At 23.3% G+C, this 20,317-nt stretch overlaps 6 protein-coding genes across 6 annotated transcripts; 2 read left to right on the top strand and 4 right to left on the bottom strand.

Moving 5' to 3' along the window:
* Window positions 1-2,797: 2,797 nt before the first annotated feature.
* Window positions 2,798-4,975, bottom strand: PCHAS_1323800 (V-type H(+)-translocating pyrophosphatase, putative; the record flags this gene model as incomplete). The annotated part of the gene is made up of 1 exon (XM_734957.2): window positions 2,798-4,975. One exon carries the CDS (start codon window positions 4,973-4,975, stop codon window positions 2,798-2,800), a length of 2,178 nt encoding a protein of 725 aa, XP_740050.2.
* Window positions 4,976-6,946: 1,971 nt separating this feature from the next.
* On the top strand, window positions 6,947-7,994 carry PCHAS_1323900 (conserved protein, unknown function; the record flags this gene model as incomplete). Its single annotated transcript, XM_016799206.1, has 6 exons — window positions 6,947-6,989; window positions 7,238-7,266; window positions 7,358-7,460; window positions 7,578-7,676; window positions 7,769-7,824; window positions 7,929-7,994. 6 exons carry the CDS (start codon window positions 6,947-6,949, stop codon window positions 7,992-7,994), a joined length of 396 nt encoding a protein of 131 aa, XP_016654530.1.
* A 1,025-nt stretch (window positions 7,995-9,019) lies between these two features.
* On the bottom strand, window positions 9,020-11,385 carry PCHAS_1324000 (signal peptide peptidase, putative; the record flags this gene model as incomplete). Its single annotated transcript, XM_016799207.1, has 9 exons — window positions 9,020-9,526; window positions 9,634-9,699; window positions 9,856-9,906; window positions 10,022-10,152; window positions 10,277-10,352; window positions 10,519-10,627; window positions 10,727-10,815; window positions 10,924-11,036; window positions 11,292-11,385. 9 exons carry the CDS (start codon window positions 11,383-11,385, stop codon window positions 9,020-9,022), a joined length of 1,236 nt encoding a protein of 411 aa, XP_016654531.1.
* Window positions 11,386-13,036: 1,651 nt separating this feature from the next.
* On the top strand, window positions 13,037-15,487 carry PCHAS_1324100 (conserved Plasmodium protein, unknown function; the record flags this gene model as incomplete). Its single annotated transcript, XM_735029.2, has 1 exon — window positions 13,037-15,487. One exon carries the CDS (start codon window positions 13,037-13,039, stop codon window positions 15,485-15,487), a length of 2,451 nt encoding a protein of 816 aa, XP_740122.2.
* A 641-nt stretch (window positions 15,488-16,128) lies between these two features.
* Window positions 16,129-16,643, bottom strand: PCHAS_1324200 (thioredoxin 1, putative; the record flags this gene model as incomplete). The annotated part of the gene is made up of 2 exons (XM_016799209.1): window positions 16,129-16,415; window positions 16,616-16,643. The coding sequence occupies 2 exons, from the start codon at window positions 16,641-16,643 to the stop codon at window positions 16,129-16,131; spliced, it is 315 nt and encodes a 104-aa protein (XP_016654532.1).
* Window positions 16,644-18,264: 1,621 nt separating this feature from the next.
* On the bottom strand, window positions 18,265-20,031 carry PCHAS_1324300 (MA3 domain-containing protein, putative; the record flags this gene model as incomplete). Its single annotated transcript, XM_733197.2, has 1 exon — window positions 18,265-20,031. The coding sequence occupies one exon, from the start codon at window positions 20,029-20,031 to the stop codon at window positions 18,265-18,267; it is 1,767 nt and encodes a 588-aa protein (XP_738290.2).
* Window positions 20,032-20,317: the final 286 nt, after the last annotated feature.

Raw genomic sequence — 20,317 nt, forward strand, 5'->3', positions numbered from 1 at the left:
TTTATCCTTCTAAATACAATACTATTAAAATGACGTTTTACATTATACTGTGAAAATTAGCATTCCGTGTAAAAAATAAAATAAATAATAATAGCAGCCAAATGTCGTAAATTAAATTTAATTCTGATTACTCATATGTACATATTTGTTTGTATATATTGTATGCCTATACATACATGATTCATACATGTTTTTAGTTAAATTTTTTGAACACGCAATTGAAACATGAAATGTGGTTTTTACATATGTATAATTTATGCCGAAAATTAAACAAAGTAAAAGCATTAATATGTACAATGAGAGGATGTAAAATATACAATGCGAAAATATATAAAATGTACAATGTGGAAGTATGTAAAATCCATAAAATGTATAATGCAAAAATATATAAAATGTACAATTTGGAAATAGGTATAAATATAAAAACGTGAAATATAAATGAGTTAATATGAAAATGTTAAAACCTAAAATGGTAAAAATGTAAAGCGTAAAAACACATGGGAAAAACACAAAAAATTATATTTACCATTAATAATATACGTATTTATAAAAGGAACAAAGGTATGAGAAAAATTTTGTGATAATTTGTATATATATAAATTTATACGATGTAAAAAAAATAATACATACATTAAATATATATTAAATAAATCGTAATACTTCAAAAAAAAAACGTACGGAATAAAAAAAAATAAAAACAATACATTTATATTACTATTGTAGTTTATATTTTCATAAGCAATACGTGATTAATTATTGCATTACGGTCGTTTATATTTTACACTTGAAAAGGTTATAAAAAAATTAATTAAAATAAAATACTAATTATGAAAGCATATAAATAGATTATTTATAATAGTAATCTATTTTTTATAATAAAAATAAACTATTCTTAAAACTATTATATATTTTTAAATTAAAAAAATTAAAAAATATATATGACACATGCATATAATATTTGTGATATTTGCTAAAGGGGTATCATCTACGGTATGCATGTAAAGATGCATATTTATGTTTATACTTATATATTATATATTTTTTGAGTATATTAATAATTTATTTATTCCTTACATTATTATTTCCAAAGACAACTCCAGGAATAAATATTTTCTGTTTTTTTATAAAATTATAATAAAATGGTGAGACATTTTGTAATTTAGAGTTGCTACCAATAAATGCTATATTAATGATATCTTAAATATTATATACTTTCATTATAATGCTTAATTTTTTTATTACATATTTTTTTCTTTATGAATTATTAATCAACTTTTATTAATATACTATTAGTTTCTCTGCTTTTTTAAGTATTCAACAAAGGCACTCATTGAATATATTTTATTAAAATATTTGAAATATATTATATAAAGAAAATTTATTTCTATATCTATCACGCTTATTATTATTAAAAATAATAGTAAGCGCGCCTTTATATATATGAGAGGGGGAAATATTACTGTAATAGTTATACATAATAGAAAAATAATAAAAATATTCATATCATGACGTATATTTGTTTAACTTTTATTATCTCAAACATGCTTATTAATCATGTACCTTTCAAAGTGCATACTTTTTATAATATTCTGGGAAATACATTTTTAACAATTATATAATAAAAAATTCAGGTAGAAAAATAATTAAAGTTCTAGCATTGAAAACACCTAAAGATGGTAGTAACCCCCCAAAATACATAAGCATAGGGGATTTAATCAAACCCCATTATTTAATATTACTTTTTTTTTATAAAAAAATGTATGCTTTAGGTTGTTGTAAAAGTTATAAAAATATTAACTTTTTTATATGGTAGTTCTTTACTCGCACATGAAATGTTCATATGATTGGGTCACTTTCTTTTATATGGCTCAACGCCCCTTCTTTATTAATTCCCAAGGTTTTGTAATTATTAAAAGTTGATAAACTATATCTTTTTTATATGGCTTACTGGAAATAATAATAGTATTTCTATTCTATCGTATTTAAAATAATGTAAGATAATAAAAAGACATACAAAAGGGCAATACGTGTAAATATATTTTTTTTAAAACATGTTGACTGAACCGGATTATAACGCAAATATACGTATGCCAATATAATTTATATTATGTTGTAAACAACGTATGCATAGATAAATGCATCTATGTTCGATATGATAGCAATAATTAAATCATAGCCATATATTTAAAAGGTAACATATATACATATATTTGTTTGTGAAATGTTCGGCATATTTATAAAATTAAAAAATAACGTATAAACTTAAAATAAATTTTTAAAAAATAAATGGGGAATGACAGAATAACACATATGTATTTACATAGCGATATATGATATAGAATATAAGCATATATCCCATGCTTATATAATCATGCATAAATATAATCATATTAAAAAATTATTTTCCATTTAAGGCAAAAAAGAACTAAACAAAATCCAATACATATATAAACATATATATATATTTTTTTTTTAATTTAGATGACATATAAGTTAAAAATAATTTCTTCACATTGAAATATATGGGCTATTATATATGTTTTGTTTTTATTGCATTTATTTCTGTATTTTTTTTTATGATTCAAATGCCGTTTATAAAAATGGATGTCACAAATGCCATACAAAATTTAGATTGTGGAAATTTTATGAAATAATAAACGTGCTCTTTCTTTCCTTATATGAACTTGTTTTATTAATATTGCAATATATTTACCTAAACAGTTAATTTGTGTAAATATGCTGAGGCATAAGCAGCTTATATATTTATCTTGACAAAAAGAAAACTCGAATTTTGTTCTTATAACCATATGGGTCCTCCAGCTTTTGAGGTAAATTGATTGGAAATAAGTCCAGCGAAGACAAGTGAAGTAATTGCGGACAATTTAATTAAAATGTTAATGGATGGTCCAGATGTATCTTTTAAGGGATCACCAACTGTATCTCCAATAACTGAATTTTTATGAGCATTTGAACCTTTGCAGTGATCTGATCCTAAAGCGCCAGATTCAATATATTTCTTTGCATTATCCCAAGCACCACCAGAGTTGGTTGATGAAAAAGCTAGCTGGATACCTGATAAAATAATACCTATTAATAATCCTGCAGTTGCATATTTTCCCATTAACATACCAATAATTAAAGGAAAGGTAACAGATATTAAACCGGGTAATATCATTTGTCTTAATGATGCATCAGTTGATATTTTAATACATTTATCATAATCTGGTTTTTGTTTATTTGCTAAGATTAATGGAAATTGTTCTAAGCATTCATTCAAAACACTGTTAGCTGCAATTGCGACTGATTTCATTGTTAATGCAGAAAATAAGTATGGTAACATAGATCCAATAAGTAAACCAATAATAACCCATGGATTTAATATGTTAACATGTCTTACTTTTGCGCTACTTGCATATGCACCAAATAAGGCAAAAGCAACTAATGCGGCTGATCCAATAGCAAATCCTTTTCCAATAGCTGCTGTTGTATTTCCTGCTGCATCAAGGATATCAGTTTTTTCTCTAACTTCAGATGGTAAACCAGCCATTTCTGCAATACCACCAGCATTATCTGATATTGGTCCATAAGCATCAATAGTTAAGCAAATACATAATGTACTTAACATACCTACTGCAGCTAATGCTACTCCATAAACTTCACAGAAAATATAGGAAACACCAAGTGCACCACTTAAACAAATAATTGGAATAAATGTACTTTTATATCCGAGTGATAAACCATAAATAATTCCTGTTGCGGCTGATATTTTTTGTGTATTTGCAATTTCTTGAACTGGTTTAAATGAATATGAGGTATAAAATTCTGTAGTAAGTCCAATTATTAATCCAGACCATAAACCAACTATAGCTGGAACTATAATTTTCCAGTTAGGTATATCTTTTAATATGTCATATTTTAAAACTGGTGGTAAATAATAGTGTCCTACTGCAGCAGTAGTTACTGATTGGAGTATAGTTGATATAAATAATAAATATTTTAATGTTCTTTCAACTCCTCTTTTTCCAGTAACCCTAACGAATGATGTTACCAAAAAAAATGTAACCATACTACTAATAATACTAGCGCTAGAAAAAAACAATGGAAACATAACACAAAAATTTTTATTAAAGCGTCCTGAATTCTCTGGTAAAGCTAATACTGATGATCCTATAACTAATGATGCGCATAAACTTTCTGCTAATGAACCAAATAAATCAGCACCCATACCAGCCATATCACCAACATTATCTCCAACATTATCTGCTATACATGCAGGGTTTCTAATATCATCTTCTGGTATACCATATTCATTTTTTCCTGACAAATCTGCTCCGACATCAGCGGCCTTAGTGTATATACCACCACCAACTCTTGAAAATAAAGCAATTGATGAACCTCCTAAACCAAATCCAGCAATAGCTTTATACAAAGCTGTTTCATCAGCGAACTGAAAATATGTTTTATATGCAAAAATCAATCCTCCTAATGATATTATACTAAGAGAAACTAATGAAAATCCCATAACTGTTCCTGCATGTAAAGTAACTTTGAATCCTCTATCTAAACTCTCCCATGTTTCACTTGCAGTCCTAACGTTAGCATAAACGGCAATCTTCATACCAATATAACCACATATTATAGATGTTATACATCCTACGGCAAAACTTATAGCGGTATAGTAATTAATAAACCAATACAATAATCCAGAAAATAACATCATAAAAACTATTAAATATTGATATTCCTTAGATAAAAAGGAACTTGCTCCTTCTGAAATGTAAGAAGCAATTTCTTTCATCTTTTCAATTTTAGCTTGTCCATTTTCAACCTTATCTAACTTATCATCTGATCCACCAATCTTTATTCTGGATATTGATATGCATTCAATAATTGAAAATAACAGTCCTAGAGCTGGAGGACCAAATATTAGGCAATATAGCTCTTCTTCAAGGCTCGAAAAAAATGAATTATTCATTTTGGAAAAAAGTAAATCATTAAAAAAATGGAAATAAAGTAAAAAAAATTAACGACAATTATCGAATATAATAATAAATCAAATTCATGAAAATTTTAAAAACAATTAAAAAATCAGAATTTCAAAAATATAACTATATGAGATGATAGAATTTTGTAACAAATAGTGTTAATTCTATTCAATTATATCTCATAGATTATTTTTATATATGTATTGTTTAATTATAAAACGCAATATACATAATATTCTTAATATACAAAAATATGTGCCTTTAGAATGGCATTTAGATCAAATAATAATTTACAAGTATGTTATCATGAAAATATTTTATAAAATATCAAATTAAAAAAAATTATCAAAAATTATATTAACATTTATTTTTAATAAATTTATATAAACATTATATATTTTTTAAAAAAATTTCCAAAGGCTAAAAAGTCATCTCCTTTGGGGAACAATATTAAAAATTTATAATTTATAGCAGTAAAACAATAATGTTATTATTGGTATTTTTCCATTTTAATTATTTATTTCTTAAAAAAATTAATAATTAAAAAAATCTACCATTTTATCATTGATTAGCTTAAAATATTAATATTTAAAAAAAATATTATTATGTATAGAAATTTTTATGAGGAAAAGTATAAAATATACAGTTATTAAAAAAATTATTTTTTATATTAAAAAATTGTTTTTCATTTTTTAGGTGGGTATACAAAATATATAATAAATATATATTTTTTTGTTTAGTTTTTTAATGCATATTATTATTGGAACGAAAACTAAAAGAAGTCGAGCAATACGTGAAATTATTTTTATTAATATTAATGTTACAATAAATAATAATATATATATAATATTATATATTTTTTTTTGTGTGTTTTTTTATATCGATACCACTGTTTACCCCTTAGGAATGCTAATATAAAAGCTTCACGTACTATTGCTATTTTTAGTATATTAAAAGAAACGTTTACTTTGCTTGCTTTATTGCACAAAAGCTTATACATAAAAAAAAACAAATAATTTTCTTTAGTATTCGAAAATTTCATACTTTCTTACTTAATATATAATAATTAAATGTACAACACATTAATAATGTTGTTATTGAAATAAAAAATATAATTTCCTTTATGTTTTATTCAATATATTAAGGCTTAGTTATATAAATATTTTATGAAAATGTTATAACATTGTTTATTAAAATATTGTAGCAAATCGAAAACTAAAATATTATTATACATTATTCTTAATAAATTTATAAGGAAAAATGGTATTCTTTTAATTATTAAATATATATCTAATGATAATGTTTTTTTATTTTAAAAAAGTAACACATATTTTTGAATATAAAAAAATTATCTTATTAAAATATAATAAAAGGAAAATAATAATCTACAAAATAATTATAAACATTTTTATTAATTTTCTAACAAACATAAATTAGGCATAGAATATGTATATAATATTTACCCATTTATGCAATCTCACAAAAAATAATGGTTACCCTTTTTTTATAAAAAATTGTAAATTTCTTAGGTTTTTGACCAAATAACTTAATTTTTAAATATATATAATTCAAAGGGTAGCAAAGACTCTTTACTATATGTACAATATAAGAAAACTTAAACTGTAGGATAAATAAAAAGATATGTAAATTAACAAACGAAAATACCAACTATTAAATGTGTAGCATTATATATAAGAAATATATGAAATGGGAAAAAAAATAAAATAATATGTCATATTAATAAAAATAAAAAAAATGTAAAATTAATAAGCATTTATAAAAATACAATATTACACTTGTTCCTTGGTAATTTGTTTTACTTTAATAAATTTTTTTTCCACTTTTCATGAATGACTTAAATTGTAATGGCTGAAAAAATATAAAAAAAAAAATTTTATATTGCATATACATATGTAATACATTTTTTAAGTATTTAGTATCTATGTTAAAAATGGGTATTTATGCATTTCACCAATTTGAATGATTTATGTATCCCGGCATATTGTATAAACACAATCAAATATTCATATTCATTGGAAAAATATTAATTAACTTCCTATTATATTTTTATTATGATTATTTTTGTTGTTTTCTTTTTTTTCTTTATTCTTAAATGAAATTATCAAAATATTATATTTTAACAATATATTTTCATGGTTTTCTTAATGCATTTTCAATATGCAACTATAAATCAATAAGATGTAATAATATGAATATTTTATTTAATCATTTTTCTACAAAAATGCCAAAAGGCTTAGCTAAAGACCTTAAAAATAAACAAGTATGTTTTCAAAAAAAAAAATCCATGCTTTTTTATAAAAAGTTGTAATCATAGTCTTCTTTAATTTTTTGTTTCATAAAATTCTATACAGGAAAAAACAATTATTGAATGTCTTCCCAGTTATTTAAAAAAAAAGGACAATAATTTGTTAATAAATCTACGTGTTAAACCGAATGCAAAAAACACGTCTATATGTAATAATTATGTCTTTATAAAATATATACACATATAATGCCCATATGAATTTCATTATATTTTTATTCCACCTATTAATATTACTAATATGATTTCTTTTGGTATACTAATTTCAGATTTTAACGCGGATGCAGAAGTTCTTAATATAAATATACAAGAGCAACCTGTTAATAACCAATCCAATGTCGCCATTATAAGTTATTTTTCTGATATATGTAAGCATGAAATTGATGACAAGCTAAATATTTTATTTACATCGGAACTATATCGATGCTGTATATTATATACATATTTATTATCTTTTCAGTAAATTTGAAGAAAAGAGATATATCCATTGTTGCAGGATTAAAGTCAAGGGACAAGGTAAAAGGAAAGCACATCATACATAATGCATATATGTATAACTAATGGAAATATTGTTCATATTCAGACACGAATTTTCCTATCACACATTTTTTAATTCCCAGGTTTTAATGGTTTCAAATATTTCTGTAGAGGATTTAACCAATAAAATAAATCAAAACGTAGAATAATATTTTGTAATTTTTATTTAAAACTGAAAAAATATATTTATATAAAATGGCGTATTATAATTAATAATTTACTTTTGATATTTTGCATATCGAACTAATTTACTATTTCATTTGATTGCTTTATTTATTTCGTTATTTTTTTTACACATAATATAATTCCCAATTTTGTACCATTCACTATGGTAAATTTGGACAAGCATTTTTTAATAAAAACATAAAACTACAAATTTTAAAAAATAATAAATTTTAAATCATAATTCCTTCTTTGGTGAACCAGCTTTTCACAACAATCTTGTGTAAAATAACACATATGTAGCTTCTCGCTTTATGTATGTAGAACAATTCGTGGTTTTATAATAAGCCTGGATATATATTTTACATTAAAATATTATAGACATATAATGCTCAATGATACACATCTCAGCCATATGTTTAACCATTTGCAAACCATATTTCATAATTATGATAATATTAAAAGTTGCATTTTTAAAATAAAGTTAATGTTTTTTTTATTTATAACTAATTTTATCACAGTAAAAAAATAAATAAGCATTGTTATTTAAATGATGATAAAAATATAAAATAAATAAGCATTTGCATATTTAAACGAAAATAAATATAAAAAATGAATAAGTATTTGTATATTTAAACGAAAAGAAAAATAATAAGTAAATAATATTGTTATTAAAAATACAAAGACTTGTGTATTCATACACACACATAAAAATAGGTTTATATAACTAATCTTCAAAAAACTAAAATTTTTAAGCAGTTTTATAAATTTCTTCTTAATATATATATTAACAATTTGTATAAATTTCACATATATAATAATTACAAAGTTTATTAAATTTCATATTTTCCCATTATTTACAATTTGATTTTGGGGGGATATTTCGTTAGTATTATTATTATATAACATTTAAGTAATATAATTTGAATGACATAATTCTTATGTTAATGTTTTCATATAAAAAGGGTGCATATACATATTTATTATTTTCGAGAATTCCTATTTTCCACACTTATTTAGCATTAACTCTTTTTTTTGCAACTGACATAATTGATTCTTGACTTTTAAGTGTTTCTTCTTTTTCAAGGATCTTTTTCTTTCCTTCATCGGTATTTGAGCCTTTATCTGTAATTTCTTGATATTTAATCATTATTTTAAATTCTTTTTTGCACAATGCGCATCCTACTATGGCTATTATACAAGCAGGTACTAAATATAACAAAGCTGGTTGAGCATGTTGAAAATAAAAGAGCATAAAATATGTTAATAATAAACCTGCTTGATAAAATGCTGTTATTGTATAAAAATAATATTTCTTGAAAGGTTCATGAATAGATATATCATTAAACATTTTCTTAGTGTTTCCTTTATGTATTTTATTTCTATGTAAATAATAATCAAAACGTAAGCATAAAGCCATTAAAATTCCTGGAATAATTATATCTCCTAAACCAAGCATGCTATAATGTAATGGATCTAAAGACACGGGAAACAACAATTTTACAGGAGCTTCAAATGACTTTAAAAAAAAAAAGTAAAAAAATGTATAGGTGTGAATTTAAAAACTATAAAATGGATGCATGCATATATACTTTATTTTTTTTTTCGTCGAATTTTCTTTATTACTTTTGCAACGGTAACCATAACGTCATTTCCAAAGACCCAAAATATATCATACACGAATAATCCAGACTACAAAATTGAAAAAAATATATAAATTATAGTGAAAATAATCAGAAAATGACATACATAAATGATCAAAAGTATATTATTAAAACAATTTTAAATCAAGATAAAAATATAGCATAAAATAATCATATATATGTTCTTCATTTTTTAAATGCGTACCAATAATATGAATCCAATTACGAAGTTGCTTAAAATGACCAATGATAATGCCTTTAAGAAAAAAGGTAAAAAAAATATGAAAAATAATAAATGGTAAAGATATATAAATAAGTAGTATTTACTCACGCTTTGAGCATCAATACTACATAATGATTATTGTTCTTACTTGGAAGCAAAAGGAAATTGCTAATATATTGTGTGTAATAAAGTCTTTGTAAAATAACCATCGTGCACCAATTATGAAACAAACAATCAAACTCAAAATTTCTCCTTTGTTTGTATTAAATACAATTGGATCTGTAAAACAATAAGGATGAAAACAATATTAACAAGGGCTTGGATTGTAGTAGATAGGATAATGCAATGGCAATTATTAAGTGTGGGCTGGTCGAAAATCATATATATTTTTAATAATATATACCTTTTGAAATAAACTTTGGAGCATTAATAGTTTTAACATATTCATCTTTTTTAAACAATTTTGGAAAAAAGGGTTCCTAAAAAAAATGATAATCAAAAGGGTTTCAATATTTATTCATTAATATATAGAAATGTGTATATAATTATTACGTAAATATACACACGCTTTATTCACATATAACTGTCTATATAAGTATTTATTTATTCCACAATTATTTCATTTAATTTTATAAAATAAATTACCAAAAGAGTCGAAAAAACACCTTGTAATGAAAATACTCCTGCCATTGTTAAATAAACGGTTAGCAACATATTTACATAATAGGGATCTAAAAACTTGTAGGCAAAATATCTGTAAAACGAAAGAAATTGTTTTTGTTATATTTTATTTCAATATGTATTCATTACTTTGAGAAGATTTTATTAATTAGTTTCTTTTCACATTTCTTACAATGTTAATAATGCAGCTGATCCAATAATTGGAAACATTATTGCATCATATGTCGTTATATGGTCAGTCTTTTGACTTTTATCATCAGCCTAAAATAAATAGAAGCATAAAATTGTGTATTAAAGCATTAATACATTAAATTTGTTTGTTTTTTTTGGCAAACGATCAAAAAAAGCGATGTGTATAATAATTCCTACCTCTAATTGTCTTATGCTTTCATGGCTTCCAATATATATCGTTATAAGTGTATATAAAGACATTTGGGCCACTAGAGGTATCACAATAAACCTCGACAAAATTATAATTAAAACTACAGAAAAAAAAATATAAAATAATGTTAAGAACACGAACATAATATACAACATTAATCAACAAATTATTTTGGATATATGTATATACAATTTTGAACTGTTCAACCAATATGTCTATGAATAGTTTTTTAAATACAGCTAACATCTTAATGCATTTAAATTTGGTGATAAAATTATTACACTTAAAATATAAAAAAAATAAAATAATAATAAATAGCTTATTGATGGGAAAAATATAGAATAGTATTAATTACCTATAATTGCATAACAGGAGTAGTAAATTATTGAATTCCGCTTGTCAGGATTCTTCATTTTTTTATTTTTTCCAATTAACTTTAGTAAATTCATGTAGGCAACAAAATTATATAAATTTATATAATTTAACAAATAAATTATATTTTTAGGAGAATGTTTATAACCCTTAAGGTTATTTTTAACTTTTTTTTTTTTTTTTTTATTTGTATTCCTTCTTTATATTTATTTTCTTGTATATTTTTTATTTTTTATACGTATATTCCCTTCCGCACCTTTTTTTATAATAATTCATAGAATGCATATCACAAATGAATTGCCAAATTTTTTAATAAGAATAATATATCTAGATAAATTATTGAACAAAAAAAATATATAACTTATATATTATTATAAGATTTATGCGGGATATTAGCGTATGTACGCATGATTATTATTTATTGTATCTGTGTTGTTATATTTGTGTATTTTATGCAAAAAAATGTATATTATAATAAAATAAATAAGTATATTGATATATAATATTGTTAATATTCTTGTAATTAAAAAATTAACAAAATTTTATTATCGCAAAATGCCACCTTTAATATAAAGTATATACTAAATATGTTTTAGGATAATCTTGTTATGGTTATTATAATGGTTATTTTATTTATAATAAAATTTTTTTAATAATTATATGCAATTTATTACAAATTTAAATTGAAATTTAGAAAATTCTTAGAATTAGGGGGAAATAATTAATAATTGTATTTTAATATATTCGGTACCTCTTATAATATATATGCATATTTGATATACACAATAAATGGGAATATATGGAAAATTAGCATAATATGTCATACACAAATGAATTACACACATCTTATATTAAATTAAATAATATTTTCCACTTAATATTTTTTTTAATGTGTAGCATTAATATTTTTTTTAAACGATATGAGCCACTATAGACATATATTATTTTTTTACGTATGTTAAGTTTCATTCAACTTTACAGCATTTTTCTAATTTATTTGTAATTTATTCGTATATCTTATATTTTTATTTCTTATTTTTTTTGTCATTTTCTTTTATTATTCTAAAATATCAACTCCTATTTGTTATTTGTGTATAATATTCTTTATGCAATTTGCAAAGACATAAGATATTTATCCTTAAACACAAAAAAAATTTCTTAAAATTATTTTTTAATGTTTGTTTGTCTGTTCATATAAAGACGCTAATTAAGAAAATTATGCATAACTTACTATGCATTATTATAGATTTGTATCATTTGAAAAAGATAATATTGTCAATAATAATTATTATTCATTTTTTTTTAATTCAAACAAAGAGATATTTAAATAATAAAGGAAATTCAATAATACACACATATATATGCATATAGCTAAAAAAAATTACTTATTATTTAATTAAATTATATACTTTGAAGTTTAACTTTTATGTTATATTGACTATACTCTTTTTAAGAAAAACCATGAAATTATTTTATTAATTAAAAGGTTTTTTCATTTGTTTTTTTTGGTTTTTACCACATTTATATAGCATATATATGTCTTTAATAATATCTTCTTATAGAATTCGTATGTATCTATAAAGATAAAAGGTGTTATTTTTTTGTTTTCTTATGTTCATAGCTTAACATTTAAGTGTTTAATAAAGTTATGCTATCAAATTTATAGTTACACCAACATACCTCGAATAAGTATTAAACAAATATATCTTTATCAACAAAATTGGAAAAATGATAAACGTATATAATGGTAATAAAACCCTGAAAGAGAATGCAATAAATAAAAAAAATGCACATATAAGTTCTTATTCCTATCAAACCATGATTAATAATAATAAAAATTTAAAGGCCAGAAAAAATAAGGATCTTGACATAGTACAAAAAGAAGATATAGAAAAGAAAAAGTATGAAAGCCAATTTTTCAATAATATTAACAATGGAAATAGGAGTAATTATTACCACAGGAATTATCAAACTGTAGATGAAATAAATTACAACAAAAATAATATGCATCAAACAGCATATGACGAAATAATTTCAAAGGGTGTATATGAATGTCAAAAACATTTTGTGCAAACAGATAATAAGAATCATAATAGTTTTCAAACAAATGTATATAATATAAACGAAAAAGACAATCTTTCTAATAACATAGACAAAAGTCTTTACTACAGTAAATCAAAATGTGGGTCGGTAGATGAAGAGCCAATATCATGCGAGACAATAAAGAATGACGTAGACAATGATAATAGTAGTAACGATATTAAAAACTGTGTGAATCCGATAATTAAACAAAATAATGATGCAATAAAATCATTTACAATGTCCGAAGAACAACATAATAAAGAAAATAGTAAACAAATTGGTGTACAAGTAGATTATGAAAAAGGTACGATTTACGATTCACAACAAAGTTTATTAGATAATGATCAAATGCAATATCATGGTGTTTCCCAAAATACTATAAATATTAATTCAGATCAAAATATTTCAGAAATATTCAAAAATTATATGTCTGCAGGTGGGGACCATCGAATTCCTATTGAAAATAATAAGTACAGTGGAGAATATAAAAGAGGCCAAGCTTTATATACGAATGTTAGGCACAACAAGGGTGAAGTATATACGCCCGATCAGAACATGACAAGTGAATACAAAAATAATAATCCGATGTTCAATGTAAATACAAAGAATTCTGATTATTATCCTTATCAATGTAGTTCACGAGAAAATGGTATATTAAGTAGTACTTCAGAAATTATGCATAAATCATTTTCTCAAAATGAGTTGAATAACTTTAATAGGCATAGGGGATATTATTCAGATATTAAAAACCAAAATTTTTCAATGAAATGTGGAAATAAATTAAGTAACTTGTATTCATATGGGCAAAATAGTATACATAAAAATGACGAAATAAATTACTTATCTGAACAGGAGCAAACAGAGGAAAATGATGATATGGGGGAAATGGGAAAAACCCGAATCCAATCTACTGAAGGCAATATTGATAATATTCAAAATGTGAGAAGTATATATAATTCGCCAAATATTAATCTTGACAATTTAAAAATAAATAGTATGCATAACAGGTTCTCACATTTAAATGATCACAATGCATATTTACCTAATAATAATACAAGAAAAATAATAGAACATAAAGAAGACGGGACTAACCATGGATTGATTACAGTTAAAGTTTTAGATCAAAATTTTAATGAGAATTGTTCAAAGGATGAAAAAATGAAATTTATACAAAATTTAAACTCCACAAATCGTCACACCTTAAATAAGGATATTTATTATTCCCCAGATACTACTACTATTGCTAAAAATTATGATATCAATTATCAATATACTAAAATGATAAAGGAATACGATAACTCTTTAAACAGACATAGTATTATGCAGAATACAAATTTTGATGCTTTAAAGACAAATTCTGCATTGGCATTGAATTTTGAACAAAATCCAAAAATAGAAAATGTAGCACATGCAAAAGATATACACTTAAACATCCATGCTAACAGAATAAGTACAGATCCAGATGATGTTACTAACAAATATAAAGGTGGAAAGGAGCACCTAAGTAAATATATACAAGATCAATACAATTTGGATGAAATAAAAGATTGTCTTCCTGAACCTACATTATATACCGATCAAAATTTTGATGTACCTAATATTATTCAAGGATTGACAAGAGAAAATAAAAATGGAGTTACAACAAATTGTAACCATGACACTATAATTGAATATAATAATAAATGGAGAATAGTTAATGGAAAAAGATTTTCAATGAGCCCTAATGATCATATTAAATCCGTTGAAAATTCCGCAAAAAATTTCGAACAATATTTAGATAAAACAAATAAGGATACAATAAAAATGCTCAGAAACTGTAAATTTAATTCAATGACTGGAAAATTAACAATAAATCCAATTAAGGAAGAGGATAATATAAAAGACGTAAAAAATCAAACTTATGATTATTACGATATTAAGAATTCTTACCCGGCCTATTACAATATAAACGCAAAAAATGAGAAGGAAAAAAATGAACATAAATTAATTAAAAAGCAAAATATACCATTATGTGGAGATTATCATTTAAAACACAAAATTAAAGAATTCATATCTCAAAAAATAAAGGATTGCATTAACTTCAATGTTCTTAATTAATGAATATAAACATGTTTATATCGTTTACATCCTTTTTTATAAACAAAATGCATAACTATTGTGTGTATAACTTAAATTAAATATTGTTGTGTATATTTATTTATTCTTTCCCTTATGCTCTATATTGAAGAACAGCGGTTTAGTTGCTTTTAACACAACTACCCATAGAGAGTTAATACACATATGCATGTGTGCATACATACTAAATTACTATAATTGTATACATATTGTTTTTTTTCTCATATTAATTGAAATAAATAAAACCGAACAATAGAAATTATGATAAATGAAAAATTATATTGACCATTTAAAAGTTTAGGAATATCTTGATTATGCTTATTGGCATATATGTGACACACTATTAAATAGAGAAAAGACGTTACAAGTTTTTATTTTTAGCGTAATTTACATATGATACGGTTTATATATATAAATGTTCGCACTCATTAATTTTCGTCAATTTATCACTTATGAATTAGTAAAGGAAAATGGGCATGTATGCATACAAAAAAAAGAGAAATAAACAAGTACTTGTCGCTTTTCTAAATCATACCAAAATGGTAAATATGTATTATATGCATTACATAGGTATATTTATATCCGTGATATATGTTTTTACTGTTTTGGGTTTATTTTTAATCTTATGATGCATATTTCTCGATGAGATTTTTCAAAGCGGCCTCATTAGCCCCCATCAATGTATCTACAGCAACGCCATTTTTGTAAACTTTAAAGGTTGGCATCGAAGTTATATTTTCTTTTTCTGTAACTTCAGAGGCTTCATCCACATTTACTTTTATAAAAACGATTTTTGTGTATTTTTTTGATGATTCTTCATAAAATGGAGCTATTCTTTTGCAAGGTCCACACCAATCGGCAAAGAAGTCGGCAATAACTATTTCGTTTTGAGAAATTGCAGATTCGAATTCTAATGGAATAAAAAATTAATTAATATATATCCGTGTATGTACTTTGTTGAGAAAATGTAGTTACACATAATCCACAAATAAGTATATACATTTCTTAATAGCCCATGGAATGCTCATAATTGTATGAACTATATTCATTTATGTATATATATAATAAAAGCATAATTATAAAAAAAAACATAAATAAAAATAAACTAACCTGCTAAGCTATTAACGATTTTAACCATTTTTGCTTTTTATAAGGGAAAATATACGTTTTAAATATAAGCGGATTGTATATAAAGTAACTGCTGAGAATATTTTGTAAATGTGAAATAAGAATTATAAAAGTATATATTGTAAATATATGCTATTGTTTTTAAGCCTCGATTATATAATATTATGATATTAATTTTATAAGAAAATTTTTTATGTACATGTGTTTAGTATTTTTAATATAAAAAAATGTATTGAATTTTTTTTATGGGCATTTTAATATATATGGTATCGAATAAATTTATTCGAAAAAAAAGAGAGAGAAAAGGGTACGTCCTATATATACATAATAAATATTACGTAATTACATGTCATATTTATTTTTTACTCATTTATTTCGTTTGTTTGTTTTTTTTGCAATTTGATTATTTTGATTTGAATAAGCTTGTTTTGTTTATTTCATATATTCCTTATGTGTAGCATTCAAAAGGTGTACTAATTGGATTGCAAATTAAAAAATCAGGTGACATAAAAATATATTATAAAGAAATGAAAATTTAAAGAACGAATCAATAGCTTCTCAACTATATATAATATACAATAAACAGATATAAATCGTCAAAATGGGAAAAAGGCATGCATTTATTTCCTTAAATATGCAATTGCCAACCTTATAAATTTTCCATGAGTGAGTAATAAAATATACTTCTCTCATTTTTTTAGCACATTATAGTGCACTTAATTTTATAAAAAATTCCCAAAAAAGAAGTAAATTATAGCTAGCAACAAGAGTTTGTTAAGGTTTTTTTTTAGTTTGTTTTTGGAGGCAAATGTATGAGATAAATGTCTGATAAATATAATGTTATATTTTATTAGTAGAGGGAAAAATAAATGGTGATATGCATTTAATTATATACAAAATAAAGATATATAATATAAGCATATACATTTCAACGGTGCGCAACTTGCACATATAACACATAATATAGGTATTATGTATGTGAAACTGGTTACATATGTAATATATACAAATTCTGCATTTAAATGGAAAAATGTGTTTTTTCGTCTTTTCCTATTTAGTACATATAATTTTGTAAATAAAGTAATAAAATAAACATATTCAAAAAGACTGTAATTATATTGAGAATGATCGATCTACATATTCCCATATGCAAAAAAAAAACATATTCGAATATTAATACATCGCAATCATCTTCTACATATATAAGATATAAAATTATTCATATACCAATGGGATTACAAATATATAGTTGACTATATCCACATATATGTGCAAACATGCACAATATATATTTCTAGTATGTAGCAAAATATAAATAATGAGTTCACATTATAAATATTATTTATATAATATACAAATGATTCGGTTGATATGTATGCGCAAACACTCCATAAAATAAACGAGCGTATATGTAAATCATATATTTGCCCATGCAATATAAAAACCTATAAATAATACACATGTTTATATGCACAAATTCTATTTGGCTTTGGAGTGAAATAATAATGGATGTACAAATAAGACGAAATCTTTGGATATATAGTATATGGAAAAATCATAAATCTTTTACATTCGCCCAGCTTATATCATATAGGGACGCATATGGGAAGGTAAAAAACAAAAGTTACAAATTATATATTGAAGGTTTGGATTTCTTTGAGAGCATTCTCAAAAACTTCCTTTGATATATAATCGTTTTCGAGTAAAAGGGTTATAATTTTTTTCAAATCTTCGGGATATTTAGGTATATCCAACATAATGTCTCTTAATGAATTTAGAACCTCTTGTATGCCTTCTTCAATATTTTTTTTTGATATAAAATTTTTATTTACCAAATGTTGAACTAATTTCAAAGATAAATTAATATCGTTATTAATATCAACATTAAGTATAAATATTTTTTTAACAACATAATTACACAAATCATGATAAGATGGCAAAAATTCATCAAGATATAAATAAAATTCTTCTTCATCTATATATAAATAGAAATATTCTAATAAGGTATTATTAATTTTTCTTTTTAATTTCATTTTTTCATATGTATCATCTTCATCCCATATAAAACTTATATTATTTAAGTTTTTTGACTTTTTATCAATAACCCTTTGTTGTGTTTTATTGCATATCATCATACCAGTCACACCCCCAATATGTAATTTATATATATCACTTAGAAAAGCGGGATACAGTACATCATCATGAATACATCTTAATAAAAATTTACATATCATTTCTTTTGAATTAGGGAAATCTATTTCATAATCATCTATATATCCAATAATTCGAATAAATGCTATAATAATATCGTTTTTAAAATAATAAGTTTCACTTAAATTATCCAATAAATACGATATAAATTTTCTGCATATATTATTTTTACTAAATGATTCTATTATACTTATTCTAATAAATTCGTAATGAAATAAACTATTTGTATTGTTTAAAAATTCAATAACATCATCTATATTTCCATCATTAAAAAAATCGCATAAGAAATCTCTTGATTTATTTTTAAACTCTTTTTTTTCTTTTTCCATTTCTTTTATATTTAATTCTAAGACCCAATATAGTGTATCTTTCCATATTTCGTCTTTTGTTTTTTTCTTCTCTTCTACATCTTCATTATTTTGTTCGTACATATCGTCTTTTCCCTTATCTTCTGGTTTATCATCTAAATTATCTTGTTTTTTTTCTTTCATATTTTCATCATCAGGAAAGGCTGAAATATCGCCATTAATTTTGCCGTTTTCTAAACCTAATGAACTTTCATCTATATCTTGGATGTTTAAGCTATCAAAAAACATTGTAGGTAATTTAAATATATAATTTTTATCAATTACATTATCTAAAGTACTAAATCTAAGATATTTTAAAAATATTTCATAACATGATGGGCAATCTAATTTTATATCATCTAAACTTAATAATATCTTTTCAAAGGCTCTATGTACTTGCTCTTGATTTATTAATTTAGTAATATTTAATAAATTTAATAAGCATGATACATTTATTTGACACTCATCATCTCGATCAAACGACTTTTTAATTAATTGTAAAACTAAATAATCATTATATTTATTTTCATTTAATTCTTTTAAATTTTCGATAAACTCTTTAAAATTATAACTTGTAAAAAAATTGTTAATTAATAAATCGCATTTTTTTTCAAACTCGTCAAATGTTAATATACTAAGATCATCAAACATCTTGCTTTTCATATTATTTACTTTTTGAGAGTATTCAATTTCCTCTGAATTTACAACAGTAAAAAAGCAATTCTCATCTTCTAGTTCACTATCATATATTGGATCATTCATGTCTACATATTTCTTCGTCAAAAATTTTTGATCCTTGAGCAAGTTAAGTTTTTTACTTTTTCTTTTATTCGAAGTCATCTTGTTTATATAAGCGGATACACGTGTTTGACTAATGTAAATTTGTATCTGTAGGATTGAACAATATGTTCATATAGAAATATGAAAGGAATGGGAAATTAAAAAAAATAACTGTTTATTGTGTGAAAACTAAAAACGGTATATACATGTAGGCGCATATATATATTTAATGAAAAAAATTAAAAAAAAAAAGCATTTAATATATCTATTTATCGAATGTAAGGCTTATATATCATGTAGCGGAATATAATACTTTCTTTATACGCAAACAATATTTTTTTCGTTT

The sequence above is a fragment of the Plasmodium chabaudi genome (assembly GCF_900002335.3).
Source record: "Plasmodium chabaudi chabaudi strain AS genome assembly, chromosome: 13".
NCBI lineage: Eukaryota > Apicomplexa > Aconoidasida > Haemosporida > Plasmodiidae > Plasmodium > Plasmodium chabaudi.